General features: G+C 37.8%; 1 protein-coding gene across 2 annotated transcripts; it reads right to left on the bottom strand.

The window, feature by feature from the left end:
* Positions 1-1,732: 1,732 nt before the first annotated feature.
* Positions 1,733-14,441, bottom strand: LOC114250450 (neuronal synaptobrevin). Of its 2 annotated transcripts, XM_028184329.2 has the most exons (7): positions 14,303-14,441; positions 10,402-10,546; positions 10,010-10,088; positions 9,556-9,635; positions 8,885-8,936; positions 7,376-7,471; positions 1,733-5,722 (listed from the first exon to the last, which is right to left on the bottom strand). In XM_028184329.2, coding segments are annotated over exons 1-7 (456 nt in total). In that variant the 5' UTR covers positions 14,305-14,441; the 3' UTR covers positions 1,733-5,720. The 2 variants fall into 2 exon arrangements, with proteins under 2 accessions (XP_028040130.1, XP_089584655.1); XM_089728529.1 differs by lacking the exon at positions 7,376-7,471.
* Between the last annotated feature and the right edge of the window lie 5,877 nt (positions 14,442-20,318).

The raw sequence follows: 20,318 nt of genomic DNA, 5'->3' as shown, positions 1-20,318 counted from the left end.
CTTCACAACCAAATTATTGGAAACGGCTATCTGTAATATGAATTTAGTTATTTAGATCTTAATTTGAGCCTGCACTAACGGTATGCGCACTACCGACATTATTTATGCTATAGTGACAAGAACGCCATTACTCACGTCACACCAGCCATTACTGTAACTCAAAATGGCGGGCAACTATCAAAGGGAAAGCTCGCTCTCACATCATTCTCTATGGTCTAGTCTATGAGGTGCTTGCGGGAACAACCTTTCATAAACACCCATCAAACATGGACCCTAAATGCAACTATTTTAGAGTTCATACCCGCTTGTAGTTAAATCTAATTCAGGGTATTTTCAGTGTGGCAGGTCTGAATTTATCAATTTACGAAGATTGTTCGTTGTTGTGTTATTAACATGTTGGCTCCGTCGCGGTTTCGTCGCAATCGTTAAATTATAGAGGTTTCACCTGTATTGATGGTGTTGTAAGCTTATTGACGGCTTATAGCATAGGTTTATTTATGTCTTAATTTATCAAAATGTTTTTGTATTATTAGTGGGGTCGTATTTTCCGGTAAGTATTCAATTTTAAATGTAGCGTATGTACGTTTGTCTACAATTAAATGCAGAAGATTTTTTTACTAGATGCATGACCAAGCTCACGGCTAATACGTTGCTAAGTAATCACCGGAATCCGTTTTTTTTGTTGTTGTATAGAAGATGGGTGAACGGCCCTCTGGATGGTGTTAAGTGGTTATCGGACCCCATAGACATCTACAATGTAAACACCGTCACCTACCTTAAGAGATGAGTTCTAAGGCCTCTAGTATAGTTACAACGGCTGCTCCGTCCTTCAAACCGAAACGCATTACTGATTCACGGCAGAAATAGGCAGGGTGGTGGTACCTACCCGTGCGGACTCACAAGAGGTCCTACCACCAGTAATTACGCAAATTATAATTTTGCGGGTTTCATTTTTATACAATGTTATTCCTGCACCGTGGAAGTCAATCGCGAACGTTTGTTGAGTACCTATTTCATTAGATAAATTGGTACCCGCCTAGGATTCGGACACCGGTGCATCGCTCAACACGAATGCACCGAACGTCTTATCCCTTAGGCCACGAAGACTTCAACAAATTATAACTGGTAAAACCTTTTCACATATTTTTTTTCAGGGTTCACTGATAAGCGGAGACCTAACAGACCAGACGACTGCTACTTGAATAACCCTCAGATATACAACGGCTATTCTTTGCGGCAGAAGCATGTTTGATAGCGACCCCTATTCTATTCTTTCCATATGTAATTACGCATATTTTTTAAAATTATTGTTTAGGCTTTTATCACACGACCCTAGCAAGAGCAGTGCTTCGCAGAATCTACCACCGGATCGGAAACGCGACCCACTAAGAAGATCCGGCTAGAAATTCAGTGGGCTGTGTCTATGGATTAATTCGCTCGTCGAGCCCTTCGTCGCAAGCGACGGGTTCGACGAGGACGGTGACCGGTAGAAACCGTACTAAGCTTTGCTTGTATGCAGATATTAGGTAGATGTTTTTTTTTTAAAAAAATTGGTGCCTGCTTGTGGGATTTGAACACTGAATTAATCGATTCGCTCGATACAAATGTACTGAATACGGTATCCTTTAGAGCCCAGCGATATGAAAACTGACTGAATTTAGAAAATATAAACAAGATCAACCCCTAAAAAATTTTTGATGATGTTTTTGACATCAGTAAATGATAAATAGCATTCCAATGTATCGTTTATTTTGTTATAAATTACAACACATCAATTACATTACAACATTGAATTAGACCTTATTTTCAAAATCGATTATTATCATTATTATAATTTATTTGATTATACGCACAGCATTAAAGCCAGGCTCTACTGACTTAAACTTCAGAACAACATGATTTTGATTAGTGAAAAAATATTTGTTTCGTATCATGTTATTTTTCAGACAAATTTTTGTTTATTTATTTTAAGAGACTTACGATTAACTAGATTTAAAATGTGGGCGAGCTCACTGTTATATCGTTACAATCGTAAATATATAGTATAAGTATAATTGTAAGTGACATTAGTAAATTTCCAAGTACTTTGGGCGTAAAACAGTAAAAAGTTTGTATTTATTGATGCGAGCTAATAACACTGCCTCTGTATCTGTTAAACTTGTAGGCATGCATTTTTCTTGACTAGTACTAAAAAGTCCTATATCAGTTGTGAAACTATGAAGTTACATGTTAAAGTATATGAGTCCATGAATTCGTAATAATTTCACTGTCACCGCCATGGTGTTCCCTTGTACTGTAGAATATTTTTGTAGGATGTCTCCATTTAAATGGATAAACGTAGACATTCCTAACATGAAACCCTAATCAAGGAACCTTATGTAAGTGACACATTATTAAAAACGAATCAATAAATTTTACTTTAATCAGAAGAACTATAGTTTTATTCACGAATCCAGAATTCCAAAATGACATTAAATACATATAATTTTAAAACTTTTAATAAGAATCAAACAATACAGATAATGTAGATACACGTTATAATTTAATTTAAAGTAGATTAAGTTTCGTCTTCGCGACAAGCATTCGTCTGAAATTAACATTCGACTATAAGCATCAACTCTGAGCATCTATCTGTTAGCGGAATTCTCGTGAATAGAAAACTAGACGAGAGCGCTGTTTTTATTTATTATACAATGTAAACTGTGACATGCCTTTTTAAAATTTACGTTTTTCGATAGTAACAAACGTAATAGATGTTTAAAGGATGAAGACAAGTCACTCTAGAGAGAACAACATCGTCCTTTTATGTTTTATCTGATTTTATTATTGAAGTGAAACTTCTTTTGGCGCATGAGGGTAAAATTTTTACAAAACGTCACGCAGGTATGCAACGGAAGTGACATCAAACTACTATTGAAATTAAGTACTTGTCAAATGTCAGTAGTAGTAGTTGTTGTATTTTTCCAACTGGAAAGGCAAATGTATCATACCATACAGCCTAATGTTTTATAATTTTTTTTTTGGGAAAAATGTTAACAGGAATTGAAATGAAATGAAAAGAATTTGGAACATTAATCAAATAGCATGAAATTAAATTAGTCATTTCAATTGGCAAAATATTAGTCATTTACAATTTAGAAATCTAAACATAATGTGACTGTCAACACTGAGGTTTGAGATTGACATTTGACAGACTTTTGGCGGGAACTTAATTTCCTTTTTCCCTTCCTCTAAGTCTCGGAAATCTAAAGTTTTAGATTTGTATAAATATAAGCAAGACTTATAAATTAGTTCGCCAAAAAAGTTTCACTTCTGACATGTGTACTTTGTACGCACGCACTTTTTTATTTTATTTTACCTTTGAGTGACAACAAATAGAACTAATGTTTGGTTTAAGGTAATCGGGAACGTTCGTTTACAGAATGCCAGCTTTGAGAACGCACATTTTAAATGTTTCGACCCTTGAAATTCGAATAATTATCAAGTATCACACACGTTTTAAATAACAAACTAATATTGTCAATGGCACCACTTTGTATTCTTAGTCAATAAAATATTCAAGATCATTAAAACTTTACGGTTTACGGTTCATATGTACGAAATACTATTGGAAAATATTTTTTTGTTAAGTATTGAAATGTTGCGACAAATTTTTCAAGCATTTTAACAATTTTTTTTTTTTAAGAGATTTTATGACCTGGTTACTGAAATCTTTAAGTCATGTCTTATTTTAATCTATATTCTTAATTTTATGAAAAATGATATTATGGAGTGAAATGAAATGAAAATGATTAATTCGAGACATTAATCAACTGGGATGAAATTAAATGAGATGATATGAGATGAAATCTAATCTCAGTAAAATGGTGGTCATTTACTAAGATTTTTCAGTGGACTTTTTTGGAGGATCCCGAGAAGTTACGTCCAGCGGCTTTGTTTCATTTTCCCACATTTGTGCACTTTCACAGATATTAAACGGTTAATAAACCACCATTATTACACATTTAAACCCGAAGAAACACTAAATAGACAAAATAAAACAAAACGCACAACTTCACTCCTCGCGTTCCCGCCAAAAAGTCCTTTTTGTAACCAAAACATTTCATGTTGCCAAAACAGAAAGTAATACAGTGAGTTTTGTTAAGAAAAAATCATTCGTTTTACTCGATCTTTTAAATTTTACTGTAAATAGGTAAAATTCAGATGACAGCAAACTGTTAAGTTGTTTCATTCACTTCTGTTATTTGTAAAACCTAAAAAAATACTAAGACATTTTATTTTGTAGATACGTAAGCACCTATTAAGATCGAAGATATATTCCATATATTATTATAGATAATTGACTATATTTTAGCAAAATCATAATTTTTTTGCACAGTTGCAATTGACTTGTTAAGACGCTAAAAGTATGACAGCTTTTAAACTCTGAATACAAAATAAGTTTCCGCCAAAAATTGTTCTTACATTTAAATATATTTCAACACCTACTACAATAAAAGCACTAATTTTTAAATAAATGCACTAAAACCTTAAACAGGAGACGTAAGTTTCTTGTTTTGATAATTAAACCTTCATTGGGGCATTTACCCCACCCAGGTATGAAATATCAGTTACAATTTTAGCAACATTCCGTCTAAGTTTGAGATACAACTTCATAAATATTCCTTAAAGCCTGGGTATATTTCATTTCATTTAAATTACTCACTTAAACAATTCACAAAGTTGATCAATCCTCATGCTTTACTGTGTTAAGAGCACTATAGAGTTTGTAAGGAAATAAAAGAATGTGCTGAATATACTAATTGTAAAGGAACATCCAAGTTTCGCTTAGGCCCTGACGTTTCAATTTATCGAAAAAGATAAATTGTAATCAGAAATTTGAGTTCTACAACCCTTATACCTTAAAAGTTGTTTAACTGGATAAATTTCTCTCTCCTTCCATTTAACTTATTTCTAAACAAACAAAATCACATTTTCCGCTAATATGGCTTTCAGATATTTCCCTATGTCTATTTTCAATAACACCTGGGTGTGGTACTACTTAATTATAATTTACCTTCGCTATTAACTTTGGTGTTTAACTATTAAATATTTGAGTACATTATAAGGGTAGATAAAGCTACACAAAACAATTTCAGGTTTTATATATGAACCTGTATTCTTTATATCATTAATAGTTACAACGACTACAATATTGTATCGCACAGATTCCACTACATTTGGAAGATCGTTTTCATCACATTATCGTTATAGTTTTTAAATTCTATCTAGCTTCTTGTTTGTGTGTGAGTTTTTCTTTGTATAAAGTAAATACGAATCCCTTTTGTTTCGGTTCTGTGTTCTCAAAGAAGATATATTGAGACAAATTTTCTACAGTATGATTAACAAATTGTAGCTGTAATCTACTTCGCACGTTTTTAATTGCAAATGACAGTAAAAATTTTGACAGACTCTTCAAAACTAGTTAAGATATTACAGCATTATCAACTGTTTGTAATCGTTGTTTATAGAGCACTCCTGGAATAAAATTGTATTACATTCCTTTTAAAATGTTTATCAAACATACATTCTTATCATTTTTACATCAAATTTTAATAAACCTTTCCTTGGTTAACGCATAAATAATCACATTTTTTTTAAAAATAATAATTGCATTGATGACTTCTTCCCATTTGAAGTGGAACCCAAAAGATGCGATGAATAAGTCATTACATGTACTTTCCTGTAATGAAAACATAAACTTAACATTGAGCTTTCTTAAAGACGAAGACTTTCTGGAATAAATGTTATAAATGTGTTTGTTAGTCAGTTTTGTGGGTAAAATAAATGTTGATTTATGAAATTAAGTTCAATATTTGTATTAAAGAAATCAGTACATATACACTTGACTACAAAGAAATTTATACGAACATGATATAATATTTAGCAAATATGAAAGCAATAAAGATAATATATATGAAGTTAGTTAAATCGAAAATTTTGAAGCCCCCTTTTGCATCGTGTTTACCCAATGCAAAATTGGAAAAATAATCTATTTATGAATTAAAAACAAAATACAATCAGATTTGTTGATAAACTTTTAATATGAATAAAATTTTAATATTCAGATTACTGTCGAATTATATGTAAGTAAATTTATGATATGTGTTAATTGTTGTTTGTGTACTTGTATTAAGATAGGATTCCCTGATAATTTTTTTTAATAACCTTACTGAATATAACTTGAATAAAAAGATTCTCATAAAACTGAATATTATTATTAATACAAATACATTTTCGAGGCACTAAATAGGTAGACTAACACACGGACCACATGCTAAATTTTTACTAGATTCCAGGAACTTCATGTGACAGCTGTCCATCTCAAAACATTACGTTGAAGTCTCACATGTATAAAGCTATGCCACAGGTCAAACTATAATCCATGAGTCGTTTGCGACTGAAATAGACGGGTGTGGTGATATCATCATCATCATCGTCATCATCGTCATCATCATCTCAGCTTGTCTACTGTCCACTGCCGAACATAGGCCTCTCCAACTGATGTGATACGTGCTGCTGAGAAATCACAATGCGTCAAATACGAATGAAATTTAATACGTTATTAACCGGTTATCAACTCTCTGTTACCATGAGGAAAACTTTATAAATGTATAATATTATGTCCTTACTTTTTGTTTGAAAGTGAAGATTTCTAATATTAGTCATGCTTGATAGCTAGAAGCGTCATGCACAAGAAGGAAATAAGGACTTCATCATCATACGAACGGATCTATCAGAAATTATCTTAAGTTTACTAATAAGTATACGTATTGTTTTCTTTTTATCGCTCTATAAAATTGTATTTGGTTCGTATAATTTTCCATAATAAATAATTTCATCGTTCGAATTTTGAATTCCATAAAAACGATAAACATTGCAGTTTCATGGCTTGGTGCTGCTGTCCTTATAAATAGGCTGCAGTATGCACTGAAGACAGTGAAGTCATCTTACGGTACATAGAGTAATTGGGTAATGATAAATAAAATTCTGAAGATATTAATTAAAAATAATATCTTACAATAGTTCTTATGCTCTTAGATCAAAGAATAATTTTTATTTATTTATTTATTACTCATATGTGTAGACGAGCTCACGTCCCCCCTGATGCTAAGTGGTTACCGGAGCCCAAAGACATCTACAACGTAAATGCCGCCACCCATCTTGAGACAACGGCTGCATACAACAACAACAGTAAAACGGCTGCCCCGCCCTTCAAACCGAACGCATTACTGCTTCACGGCAGAAATAGGCGGTGGTGGCACCTACCCATTTATTATTATGTTTGTCAGGGATAGATCTGTTCGATGATTTAGTCCGGAAGGAAAATACTCACAGTGTTTAGTGCCAGCTGCGACAGTATTATTGGCATCCACGACAGCCGGGGCCGTCGGAGTTACCTCCGAAGACGAACCAGTACCTCGGTATCGAACTAATTAGAAATGCTTTCTGTTAACAGCTGTGACGAGCCTCAAATTTTTATTTTGAACTCGACTTACGAAAACTGTTATTTTTGCTCGGTTGATATCATTAGATAGTGACACGCGTTTTCTGTGTCAATATTAAAAACAAAAATAAAAACAAAAATCATTTATTCAACATTTATAGATAGCAATGATGTGAAATTATTTTGCAATTTTTTTAGTTTTTTTTTTTCTTTTTTCGTCTAATTTATTTGCACTGAAAACCACAACTTATCGTGACCTATTCTAGAAGCAAAAGCAAATACTCAATTCGAATTCAGAAGAGCTTCTAAACAGCACAGAATAGTTAATAGAGGGTACACTTTAGGTTACTAAACAGACATCTTAATAGCAGCGCAAAGAGTTTCTGGGATGCAAAACTAGATAGCCACATTAAATTTTGTACACTTTTTACAAACACAGTTAAAGACGAAACCAACAAAAATTTAATTTGTTTTAAAACAAATATAAGGTGACCAATTGCTACAGAATCTGAATTTTATTAGTTCTTTTTTTTTCTTAAAGATTATTTCGAAAAAATATTAATTTTAAAACTACATTGTTCGAAAAGTATCGTTATTGTCATTAAAATGAAGTGTTGGTACATTTTCCGCAGTAATAAACGTAATCAAAGATATTTTCACGGTTTTATCGGTGTCAGTGCATATTTTACGGCTTTTAACATTTAAAATATAAAACTTTATCGAATATATTGTATCCAACACAAATTTAAACATCAATTAAATAATAATTAAATGACACAAACAAACAAACAAACGGTATGTGTCAAGACGTTAAGGAAATCAGTAGTGCAACATCCATTTTTCAACATCATAATTCACTGAAACCCATTATATCGATTTTATCGGTTCAGGTTTCAAAGAATCATGGCCTTTGTGTTAATATACGATAAGATAAAACATTACTTTCATAAAATGTGTACTTCCGACGTTATCGTTCTGTTAAATATATAATTTTTGTAACAATCCATTTTTTGTTTATACGTATTTTATTTGTTGGTTATTTATTGGATTGCGTTAAAAATGTGTATTTATGTATATTTATTTATAGCAATATAAAGAAAGTTTTGTCACAATACCCTCAAAATATGACAAATTGGTATTTTTCCCTAATTAATCACAAAAATTAATAAAATCAATTAAATAAACCCGTAAGTAAACTGTTCAATCATTATATCCATGTGCTTATGTCTTAAGATTTGGAAGAATAATTATATATAGACAAATAAAAATTCATTTGTTTTCCGTCTTTAACTGTTCTCGTATCGTTGCATATTCTTGTAACTCTTGTACTTCGAAGCCTTATTCATTCAACAACATCGATCAGACTTTTACTTACATAATATTATAATAATTACTTACCGAACAACAGCCCTATGATAATAACGCCAATCACACCCATTATTATTATCATCTGAAAATACAGAAATTTATGATTTTTTCATTTTATTTTATGAGCTTAGAAAGAAAGGTCTGTATCATTTGAAAAGTATAAACCAGAGGTTCACTATAATATTGGTTAGCTGAAACAGTCAAATAACCTATTTCTGCCGTGAAGCAGTAATGCGTTTAGGTTTGAAGAGTGAGGCCTGTAAAAACTGAGATCTTAGAACTTTTTTATTTATTTATTGTTTTATTGCTTAGATGAATAGACAAGCTTACAACCCACATGGTGTGTGGTTACTGGAGCCCATAAACACTTTCGCGGTAGGCAGCGGCTTGGCTCTGCCCTTGGCATTGCTAAAGTCCATGGGCGACGGTAACCACTCACCATCAGGTGGGCCGTATGCTCGTCTGCCTACGAAGACAATAAAAAAAAAAAAATCTACAACGTAAATGCCGCCACCCTTTGAGATATGAGTTTTAAGGTCTCAGTATAATCAACTCATATTTCGAGGTGGGTGGTGGCTTTTATGTTGTGGATGTCTATGGGTCCCGGTAACCACTTAACACCAGGTGGACTGAGCTTGTTCAACCATCAAAGCTACAAAAAATATTTAAAAAAATCGACGATTAAAAATTAATTCCTGTACCTTTAGATTCTGTAACCAAAATTTGTTTTTCAGACTCTTAGCTTGTCTCTCAAACTGCGATGCCCCTTCCTGAAGAGCATCTGAAAATTAACACTAAATTTATTACAAATTTCCATTACAATCAATTCAAGTATAATACATTCTATATGCAGTTCATCTCGTAGTCAATTTATAATTATTCGATTTAGATACTATTCCATTCATTTATTATTATTCTTCTTGTATTTAATTATTTTTATTGAATTCACTATTGATTATTACACTATTCAATTTATTAATACATTCCGTTCCGATTTAAGTATTATAAATACATGAAATGATTTTTTTTATGCAAAATTTGTTTTTTCTTCAATATGACGCCCAAATAACTTAAATACTTAGTGCAATCCTCGGTCCCTTGTTGTAATAATCACCAATAACTAGATAATGTATCGAAAAGTTTATCAGTACTTACCTGCCCTGTAGTCCAATTCTGACAACTTCGCGTCCCTGTCCAAAACTTTATCTACATTGGATTTCATAATATCCACCACCTGTTTTATAAAATACATTTCATTAATTTTTCTTTAAAACGAAAGAAATGAAAAACATCTATGGAAAACAATAGGGTAGGATTCATTATTTTATTTATTTTTTATTTTATTTGGAAAACAAACAGTGAACTTAACTATAATATAAAATCTAACCTTACAACTAAACACCATTTAAATGTCTCCGCATTCAAATAACTAAAAACGGTTGTGGCTTCGCATCGCCTAGAATTAAATAATTAAAGCAAAACGTAAAATAAAAACAAAAATAACAACAATTTGAGAAAAAAATGTACAACGTAAAAAAACCCTTTACCTCATCAACTTGTGCTTGTGTCTGCTGAAGCCTCCTCTGAGCAGCGATCTGCTGAGGTGTACGAGGTCCTCCAATAATCTCTCCATCGGGACCTGTCTGGGGCTCTGCTGGCGCTAGACCACCTGGATTGCCACCTTCTGCTGCCCTAATGTAGACATAAAAAATCGACGTAGTACATCATTTTAAACATTGATTAATTACCCTTCGATAAATTGTTATTGACAGATACAAAGAAAAAAGTTGTGCGGTGTCGTGGGACACCGGAAAGGAACGAAGTTCCTTATTATAAAAATATTAATTTTAAGTTCTATTCGAGGTATAAGGAAAGTAAAACTGGAGGTTTCGCAACAACCCACGGTAATTCAGTAACATGCGAACTTATTGTGGTACACTTCATTCACAGTTGTTTGCATAAGAGTTAGTGTATTGCGCAAACGAGCGCTCTGAGATCGTGGTCAATGAATGTTAAAAAAATATGTTATTTTTTGTACGTTATTACAAAGTGAAGTCGTACACTGTGTGCATTACTAATTTGTACGTTATTACAAAGCTAAGTCGTACACTGTGTGCATTACTAATAAAAATCTTACGTTACGGATGTTTTTTCCCGGTTTGGGTACCCCTCCGCATCGTCCGATAAGGAACTTCGTTTCAAAAACATTTAAAATGAATTAAACCAAACAAAACTTTTAGTATTTAGCCTTTACCCTTATTTTTGGCAATGCTGAATTCACAAGACAGCATTATAGTGAAAGCTTACCAAAGCATAATAATAAAAATACGTGTTGTAGACAGCCTTATGATACCATTATCATGTATAACATAATCCCACAATTTCAAGACAACATAACAGTACGATTATATAAGTTTTTAATCAATAAAATTCACATATCTGTGTATGTGTTCAATTCTAATCAACCCTTTAACCTTGAAATTTACTATGCAGGTCGACCTTCACCATGAACTTCATACGACAGTCGTCATTCATCGATTATTTCATTAGCGAAACGACCTTGCTTATCATTATATAATAGATATACCTAATTTATAAACAACACTAACATATGTGTCCGCGGTTGAAAAAATCCGACACTTTAAATGCAATGGCTTAATTATATCTTACACATTGCTGACGTCTATAAACGAAGCTGATCAGCAAGCCATACAAAACAATAAAATATTAAATCACAATACAATTGAGTTATTCATCAATAACTTAACGTGATTCACTTCAGCATAACAACAACCATTTTAATCAATTGTAGATTGCTGACAACAGCAATCGATAGCATTTGGCAATAAGCCAGCTATATGAAATCAAGCCAAGTGGATCAAAACTGCATTATTAATGGGATCTCGCTTATGTGCCAAAATTGCTTGGATATTGACCGCTCATGAAAAGAAAGTATACGTGATTTTATGGATCCCAATGACAGAAATCTACGAAATTATTAATCAGCGCGTAGATAAGGCAGCTTTCTCGAGCAATTGCTTCTAATTCCTATCATACTTTCTTAGAAGTAGCATTTTTGATAAATTTCCATATTCCCCAATCTTAACTTACGTATAAATTTAATGCATGCATACGATTTCTTTTAAATATGAAGGATAATATCATGTAACTACTTAATATTAATCTAACCCATAAAATATATGAATTTGCTTAGCCATCGACTGTAGGGCCTACTGTGAGCTTGTGAGCTCACATACCCGGCTCTTACTTGCTCGACTACTGTCTTGCCTATTTCTATAGCGAATCTTTCATGCATTTTGCTTTGTAGAATAACAGCCTGGCCACGGGACATTCGCCGATACGAATATTCGCGCGGTGCGAACGGCGAAGCGTCTAGCGACTAAAATAAGAGCATAGAAATGTACCTAACAAGCCACGCGCACCGGCGACCGGCGAAGCGACCGGCGGAATGTACCGAGCGAATCGCGCGGGCGACTTACGATGCGGCGGGCGAGCAAAACAAATGCATGAATAAGGACGGCGCAAGCCACGGAGTCGAGCGGTAGTCGCGGCGAATAGTGCAGTGATTAAATGAGTTTAGTTGTTTTCGCCGCGAAAAATGAACGCCGAAATTTTTATATTTTTTGTAAAAAAATTTTTTTATATTTTTAAACTCGTCGTGGCCGAACGGATAAGACGTCCGGTGTTGAGCGATGCACCGGTAGTCGAATATCAGGCGGGTACCAATTTTTGTAATGAAATACGTACTCAACAAATTTTAATGTTCACGATTGATTTCCACGGTGAAGGAATAACATCGTGTAATAAAAATGAAACCCTCAAAATTATAATAAGCGTAATTACTGGGGGTAGGACCTCTTGTGAGTCCGCGCGGGTGGGTACCACCACCTTGCCTGTTTCTGCCGTGAAGTAGTAATGCGTTTCGGTTTGAAGGGTGGGGCAGCCATTGTAACTATACTTGAGACCTTAGAACTTATATCTCAAGGTGGGTGGCGCATTTACGTTGTGGATGTCTATGGGCTTCAGTAACCACTTAACACAAGGTGGACTGTGAGCTCATCCACCCATCTAAGCAATAAAAAAAAATATAGCTGAAATACTAGCTAGACCAGCTATTTGGAAGTCTAGCCACCCAAAGTATTTCTCGTACTTCTTGTGGAATTCTCCATCTATAGGTATACTCCGATTCTTATTCAAATCATGTACTTCACAATCTTTTCCAAATAATAGGTCCTGAACCAAAAAACTATTAATTTGTAAGCAATATCGAGATAATTTCGATATAGACATTTCGCTGTCGGACTTCCTTACTAGTCGCGGCGGCGAACGTGAGTACCCGTGGCCTGCAAACGGTGCTGCGCGAATGGTCGCCTCGTCCACCGCTTCGCTGTTCGCACCGCCGATCCCCGTGGCCAGGCCGTAAGACAGCCATTATACGATACAAATAAGACTTCGACTTCAAGGTGCGTTTCTTCACGTTGTGATATCTCTGTACGACCATTTAACACTGAGTGAATCCTTGGATCGTTTACACATATCACCAAAAAAATGTTAAGCACGCACCGACATATATCATGATTGTAGGTACAACAAATTATTGGACTGCGCATTGAATGGCAGTAATATAATTTATTAGTAGTAAGTAAAACACCAACGAAAGATTTCAGCTTTACGTCCTGAAGCATTTTTGTAGTATAAAAGTATTACTGTTGGTTCAAAAACAATGCCATTTAACTTGGACGGAGGGAGCAGGAGGTTTGGTAGCAGCTGCGCGAAATGCCCCCTGAGGAAGCCTAACAGCTCGAAACAAGCTGCTTTTACCATCGAATGCGATTATTATTTTCTACATCTACCGTCATATCGAAATGCAATCCACTAAAATGAACCGACGAGAAACTCAGGGTACTGATATTACAAGCTTAACTTAACGTCGAACTCTTCGGTGAGTTCGACGAGTGCAGTGACCTGTGCTTTGATTGCTGCTACTAGTATCGTCCAATAGCGCTAGATATGAATCAAAAGGATTTGTAAGTACTTATCCAGGTCGTCTCAAAATTGTTAATGAGAAATAGATTTCACCATAAGCTCGTCTGTTAATTTTAGCCAACAAAAAAATAAAAAAGAGAATATAGCATTGATTCCATAACAATATGAATCAGAATTTACGGGTACATTGCCCTGGTTGCTCCAAAACGGTTAGTAGTAGAATTCCAGTCCTGTACCACCAGCCATCAGTAATTACGTACTACGTAATTATTACATACACACTTATTTAATACTTCAAAAATTTTTACGAAAATCAGCCGTAAATTCGACTTGCGATTCGGCTTTCAGTGGCCGTATAAAAACAACGTCTCACAAAGAATTTCTACTTTACAAATGGGTTCGTGCATAATAAAAAATATCTAAATTTAATTGTAAACTTACATTTTCCTTGTCTCACACTAAGTTCGAGGTAAATTATTTGTATACTTGACTTAAAGTATTTCTAGTATAGTTAATATAGCAGCACTGAGCTATTTTCCGACACACCCGTTCTGCGGCAACAGAAAACTGAAGCCGGCCGCAGTATAATCGAGAACGAAAGCTCGTCAGCGCTTTCTAAGCTTTTAAAACATGTATAGATAAAATATAATACGTCTTTTAACATTTCATTTTTTTTCCATTTTATTTTATAGTGGTAAGTATAAGTATAAAATAAGCTTTACTCTAAGCTTTAAGTTGTAGGCAGTATAGACACACGTAAAAATAAACCACACAATTTAACATTTTGAATAATAGATTGTCGCTAAGTATACTTGCAGCGGTATTACTCGTTGTCTTCACAGCATTCAAGCCATCTTCTCCATGAAACACTACCATATTCTAACACCTAAACCTAATTTCAATGCCCTTATCCTCAAAAACTGTGGGTTTTAAAAATAGCCCAGATCTCGCTGGTCTAAGTACAATAGATATTTGGTAAAAAATAACACAACATCTCTATTAATATTTAGGGTAGGCAATGGCTTAGCCCTGTCCCTAGTATTGTTGACATTCATGGATGACGGTAAATGCTCACCATCAGGTGGGCCGTAAGCTTGTCTGCCTACAAGGGCAATAAATAAATAAATCTTAGCAAAATCATTTGTTGTCATTGTTTCCATGAATAACAACGCACACACAGGCATACTTCGTATATGTACTTTACATAAGGATAAAATGAAAATATAAACTATTTATGAATATTTTTCAGGTATTTTGATATTTTTTTAATTGACACTTACTTCTGTGCCTGACTTTACAAGTGACAGAACGCATGCGCGTCACCGCGTTAGCACAACGATCATCGATTGCCGCCCACTCGTGGGGTAGGTCCGGACATCTAAGCACGTGCAAAATCTCCTCTCAATGAAGTTTCATTCAATGAAAAAATTGTCTCCTCTTAGCTCATTCAAAACAATCTCATGAAGCCGCAAAAATAACGGAATTTTCCATTCAAAGTATATTTAACATTTTTTGTTTAAAATAAACACGTTAACGAATTCTATTGTGACAAAGCCTAGCCATTGTCACAATTCTATTTCAATGCTTCTATTTTCGGACTGACGTAACGTTTTTTATTCTATTCCGAATGTGCGACTTAATGGAATGATTTTTTTGTTTTCCTACTTTATCCAATTTACACCATAATACCTGTATCCTTAAAAACGGAAATAAAATATGAATAGGTCTTAATAAACCTATTTACGCGTAGTTCCCTCCATGAAAGTACTGGGAATGAAGATTATCATCGCAAAACTATTATTACTCATGTGATATTTGAAGTCTAAAATGATATTAAGCTTACGTGGTGTGTGGCCGTTTTCGTCTTACGGTCTACCTGACAATAAGTGGTAGAGGCCACAATGTCAATATTTAGAGTAAATATAATAAAAGTTCCAAGTAATTTCATTTGATAGATAGAATATTAGAAATAAAGATAGGATAGGAACCTTTATTCAAACGGAAACAAAAATAAAGTAATGGCAATCGATAGCTATCAACTGCAAGTGTATAAGAAATATATATGCAGATGGAAAAACGAAAGATCCAATCTCGTGGCCTCCCTTGGGATAAGCCTATATCTAACACTGAACTATAACAGGCTGTCAATGATAATGATACATAATCTCATTTTTACTGCACTGCTCGCCACAGGAGTAGAGTTAATCTCCACTTCCTAAAGCAATGAATCATTACCATCTTAAAACGAGGTTTGAGAGCTATCCTCTGCAGTACGCCTCGGCTAGCCTATGTATTTAGCTATGCTGATATCTATAACTAATGGCCACTACTGAACTGTGAAATGTAAGGCTGTGAGTTGATTTACCCATCTAAGCTATAACAAATATTTGGAATCAACCAGTCTTTAGTATTTTAGTTTATCACCCATTATTTAAAACGAAGTTACAATATATTTGGCCAATGGTCTACAGGTACAAAGATAACAAAACAACAAATCGACTCAAGTCGATGATAACATGGATACTACGATTATAAAAACAAAAATCCACGTTAACTCCAAGTAAGCATTCCTAGTTCCTGTTATTGTAAGAATTAAGACTAATTTAAAATAATTGTACTGTTATAAATATTTGATTACTTCGTGGTCCAATCTTGGTGTACAAAATTTTGGATACAGGTATATATGTAAGTATAAACCAATATATCTGCGACCAATATTATGTTAACAATAACAAACACACGATGTAAGTCCACTATTAACTCATTCCGATAGAGGCACCCGTCACGTGCGGACGTGCTCATCGTCCACTCGATCGCCCGGTCTTTGTTCGCCCGGCTTTTGTTAGCCCGGCCATTGTTCGCGCGGCCTGTGTTTGTGGTACATCTGCCGACTAAGTGCTCTTTCTGGAAGTTTTTATTTGTTTTGTTTCCTTTTGTTGTTTCTGTGTTCGTGGTACATCTGCCGACAAAGTGGTTTCCTGCAAGTATTTATTTGTTTTGTTTCTTTTCGTAATTTCTGTTTTGTTGTGCTTTTTCTTTGTCCTGTAGTAATCGCGCCGCATTGCCACCTGTGTTCAATAGAACCGCTCAGGTCCGAGAAGTTGGGGCCTCGCCGCAAGGCGAGTGTTTTCAAGACCCGGGGCCGCCCCACCTGGGTACTCAGCGATCATGGACGCTGTATTCGCGGAATTCCTCCGACTTCGCCACCCACAGCTCGCCTCGGAGTTTTTGGCCTTCAAGGCCAATCACACTGCGAGCCCTCTCGAGGACTCCGCCGCGCTCGCTGCTCCTGCGTCGCCTGTACCTGCGTGCAGAGCTTCTGCATTGAGCACCGCAGCCTCTGTCGTGCCTGCCGCTCCCGTGTCGCCTATACTGGCGAGAAAAGCTGCTGCGTCGTCCGCCGTGACCATCGTTTCAGCTGAGCGATCATCCGCGGCCTCCGTCGCGCCCTCTAAAACACCTACACTTGCTCGTAGGTCGCCTGCACCCGCCTCCTCGTGCTCCGACTCTGACTCGGACATGGAGGTCGACCTCGCCCCCGCCTCATCGACGGATGGATTCACCCTGGTACAGAAGGGTAAGAAGCGTGCCGCGGAGTCTCGAGCTCCCGCGGCCGCTAAAATTAGCAAAGCCGTGAACGCGTCGCGCCCCCGCCCTCAGACTCCCGTTGCGCCCCCAGCCCGTGCCACTCCGTCGCCGCGTCCGGTGGCACAAAATAAAACCCAGACCCCTCCCCCGGTTATCCTTCAGGAGAAGGCAGCTTGGGATCGAGTTTGCCTGGCCCTTAAGGCCAAAAATATAAATTTCACGAATGCCCGTAACCTCGCGAACGGCATTCAAATTAAGGTTCAAACACCCGACGACCATAGGGCCCTCTCTTCTTACCTCCGTAAGGAGCGTATAAGTTTCCATACGTATACGCTCCAGGAGGAGCGCGAACTCCGCGTTGTAATACGCGGAATCCCTAAAGAGTTAGATGTAGAGCTCGTAAAAGCCGACCTGTTAGAACAAGGCCTACCAGTGAATTCTGTGCACCGTATGCACACCGGTCGCGGTAGGGAGCCATATAATATGGTTCTAGTCGCTCTCCAGCCTACCCCCGAGGGTAAGAAAATCTTTAACACACAGACCGTCTGTAGGCTCTCTGGTATCGCTGTCGAAGCCCCCCATAAAAAAGGCACTCCTAGCCAGTGCCATAACTGTCAATTGTACGGGCACTCTTCCCGTAACTGTCACGCGCGGCCCCGATGTGTTAAGTGTTTGGGCGATCACGCCACGGCCCTCTGCGCTCGCGACCAAAAAACCGCGACGGAACCGCCTAGCTGCGTCCTGTGTCGAACACAGGGTCACCCCGCGAATTACCGTGGTTGCCCCCGAGCCCCTAAAATAAATCGCCGCGTCGCCCGCCAAAACCGCCTCCGAGCTTCCGGCCCAGACATCAAAGCCTCGGCACCCTCTGCGTCGCAGGCTAAGCCAGCGTTCGTTCCGGCGCCGGTGCCCAGTGTCTCGGCCTGGGCAAAACCGCTGCCGTACACGAACACGGCTACAACTCCCTCCTCCGCGATTCGTCCCGCCCCCGCGACTCGTCCCTCTCCCGCGACTTGCCCTCCGACCGCGTCCGACAATCTCGCTTTAGCGATCGACTTCTTTCAGTCGATCAACTTTGAGCGCGTTAACGCTTTGGGCGACGCCATTCGCGCTGCCTCCACTGCACAACACTTTATCGCCGTTGTGCAGGAATACGCCGACGTATACGCGTCATTAAATACGTACGTCCTCCCCTCACTCCGCCGGTAATCAATGGCGTATATAAGTAGAATAAAGCCCCTATCCGTAACGATAGGATTTTTTAACGCTTACGGTCTCGCAAATCAACGTGATCAGGTTTCTGACTTTTTGCGTGACCACCAAATTGATATCTTTTTAGTGCAGGAGACCCTACTTAAGCCCGCGCGCCGTGACCCTAAAATCGCGAACTATAACATGGTCAGGAACGACAGGCTCTCTGCCCGTGGTGGTGGTACCGTCATTTACTATAGAAGAGCCCTGCATTGCGTCCCGCTCGTTCCTCCCGCGCTCGCTAATATCGAAGCATCAGTGTGCCGAATCTCACTGACGGGACACGCGCCGATCGTTATCGCGTCCGTTTATCTTCCACCGGATAAGATCGTTCTAAGCAGTGATATCGAGGCGCTGCTCGGTATGGGGAGCTCTGTCATTCTGGCGGGCGACCTAAATTGTAAACACATCAGGTGGAACTCACACACCACAACCCCGAATGGCAGGCGGCTTGACGCGTTAGTCGATGATCTCGCCTTCGATATCGTCGCTCCGCTAACCCCGACTCACTACCCGCTAAATATCGCGCATCGCCCGGATATACTCGACATAGCGTTATTAAAAAACGTAACTCTGCGCTTACACTCGATCGAAGTAGTTTCAGAGTTAGATTCAGACCACCGTCCCGTCGTTATGAAGCTCGGTCGCGCTCCCGATTCCGTTCCCGTCACGAGGACTGTGGTGGATTGGCACACGCTGGGCATCAGCCTGGCTGAATCTGATCCACCATCGCTCCCGTTTAACCCGGACTCTATCCCGTCTCCTCAGGATACCGCTGAAGCCATAGACATCTTAACGTCACACATCACCTCGACATTAGATAGGTCATCGAAACAAGTTGTAGCGGAGGACTTCCTCCACCGCTTCAAATTGTCCGACGATATTAGGGAACTCCTTAGAGCTAAGAACGCCTCGATACGCGCCTACGACAGGTATCCTACCGCGGAAAATCGTATTCGAATGCGTGCCCTACAACGCGACGTAAAGTCTCGCATCGCCGAAGTCCGAGATGCCAGATGGTCTGATTTCTTAGAAGGACTCGCGCCCTCCCAAAGGTCTTACTACCGCTTAGCTCGTACTCTCAAATCGGATACGGTAGTAACTATGCCCCCCCTCGTAGGCCCCTCAGGCCGACTCGCGGCGTTCGATGATGACGAAAAAGCAGAGCTGCTGGCCGATACATTGCAAACCCAGTGCACGCCCAGCACTCAATCCGTGGACCCTGTTCATGTAGAATTAGTAGACAGTGAGGTAGAACGCAGAGCCTCCTTGCCACCCTCTGATGCGTTACCACCCGTCACCCCGATGGAAGTTAAAGACTTGATCAAAGACCTACGTCCTCGCAAGGCTCCCGGTTCCGACGGTATATCCAACCGCGTTATTAAACTTCTACCCGTCCAACTCATCGTGATGTTGGCATCTATTTTCAATGCCGCTATGGCGAACTGTATCTTTCCCGCGGTGTGGAAAGAAGCGGACGTTATCGGCATACATAAACCCGGTAAACCAAAAAATCATCCGACGAGCTACCGCCCGATTAGCCTCCTCATGTCTCTAGGCAAACTGTATGAGCGTCTGCTCTACAAACGCCTCAGAGACTTCGTCTCATCCAAGGGCA

The sequence above is a fragment of the Bombyx mandarina genome, chromosome 07 (genome assembly GCF_030267445.1).
Source record: "Bombyx mandarina strain Sakado chromosome 07, ASM3026744v2".
NCBI lineage: Eukaryota > Metazoa > Arthropoda > Insecta > Lepidoptera > Bombycidae > Bombyx > Bombyx mandarina.
The sequence above is the reverse complement of the archived record's forward strand: the minus strand, read 5'-3'. Positions and strand labels throughout refer to the sequence as shown.

What these genes read in the sequence shown, in the direction of transcription:
- LOC114250450 (XM_028184329.2), bottom strand. An exon ending in TTTGGTTACAGAATCTAAAG is followed by an intron (nt 8,937 to 9,555) that starts GTACAGGAATTA and finishes CTGTATTTTCAG; the next exon opens with ATGATAATAATAATGGGTGT. An exon ending in TATCATAGGGCTGTTGTTCG is followed by an intron (nt 7,472 to 8,884) that starts GTAAGTAATTAT and finishes ATTTCTAATTAG; the next exon opens with TTCGATACCGAGGTACTGGT.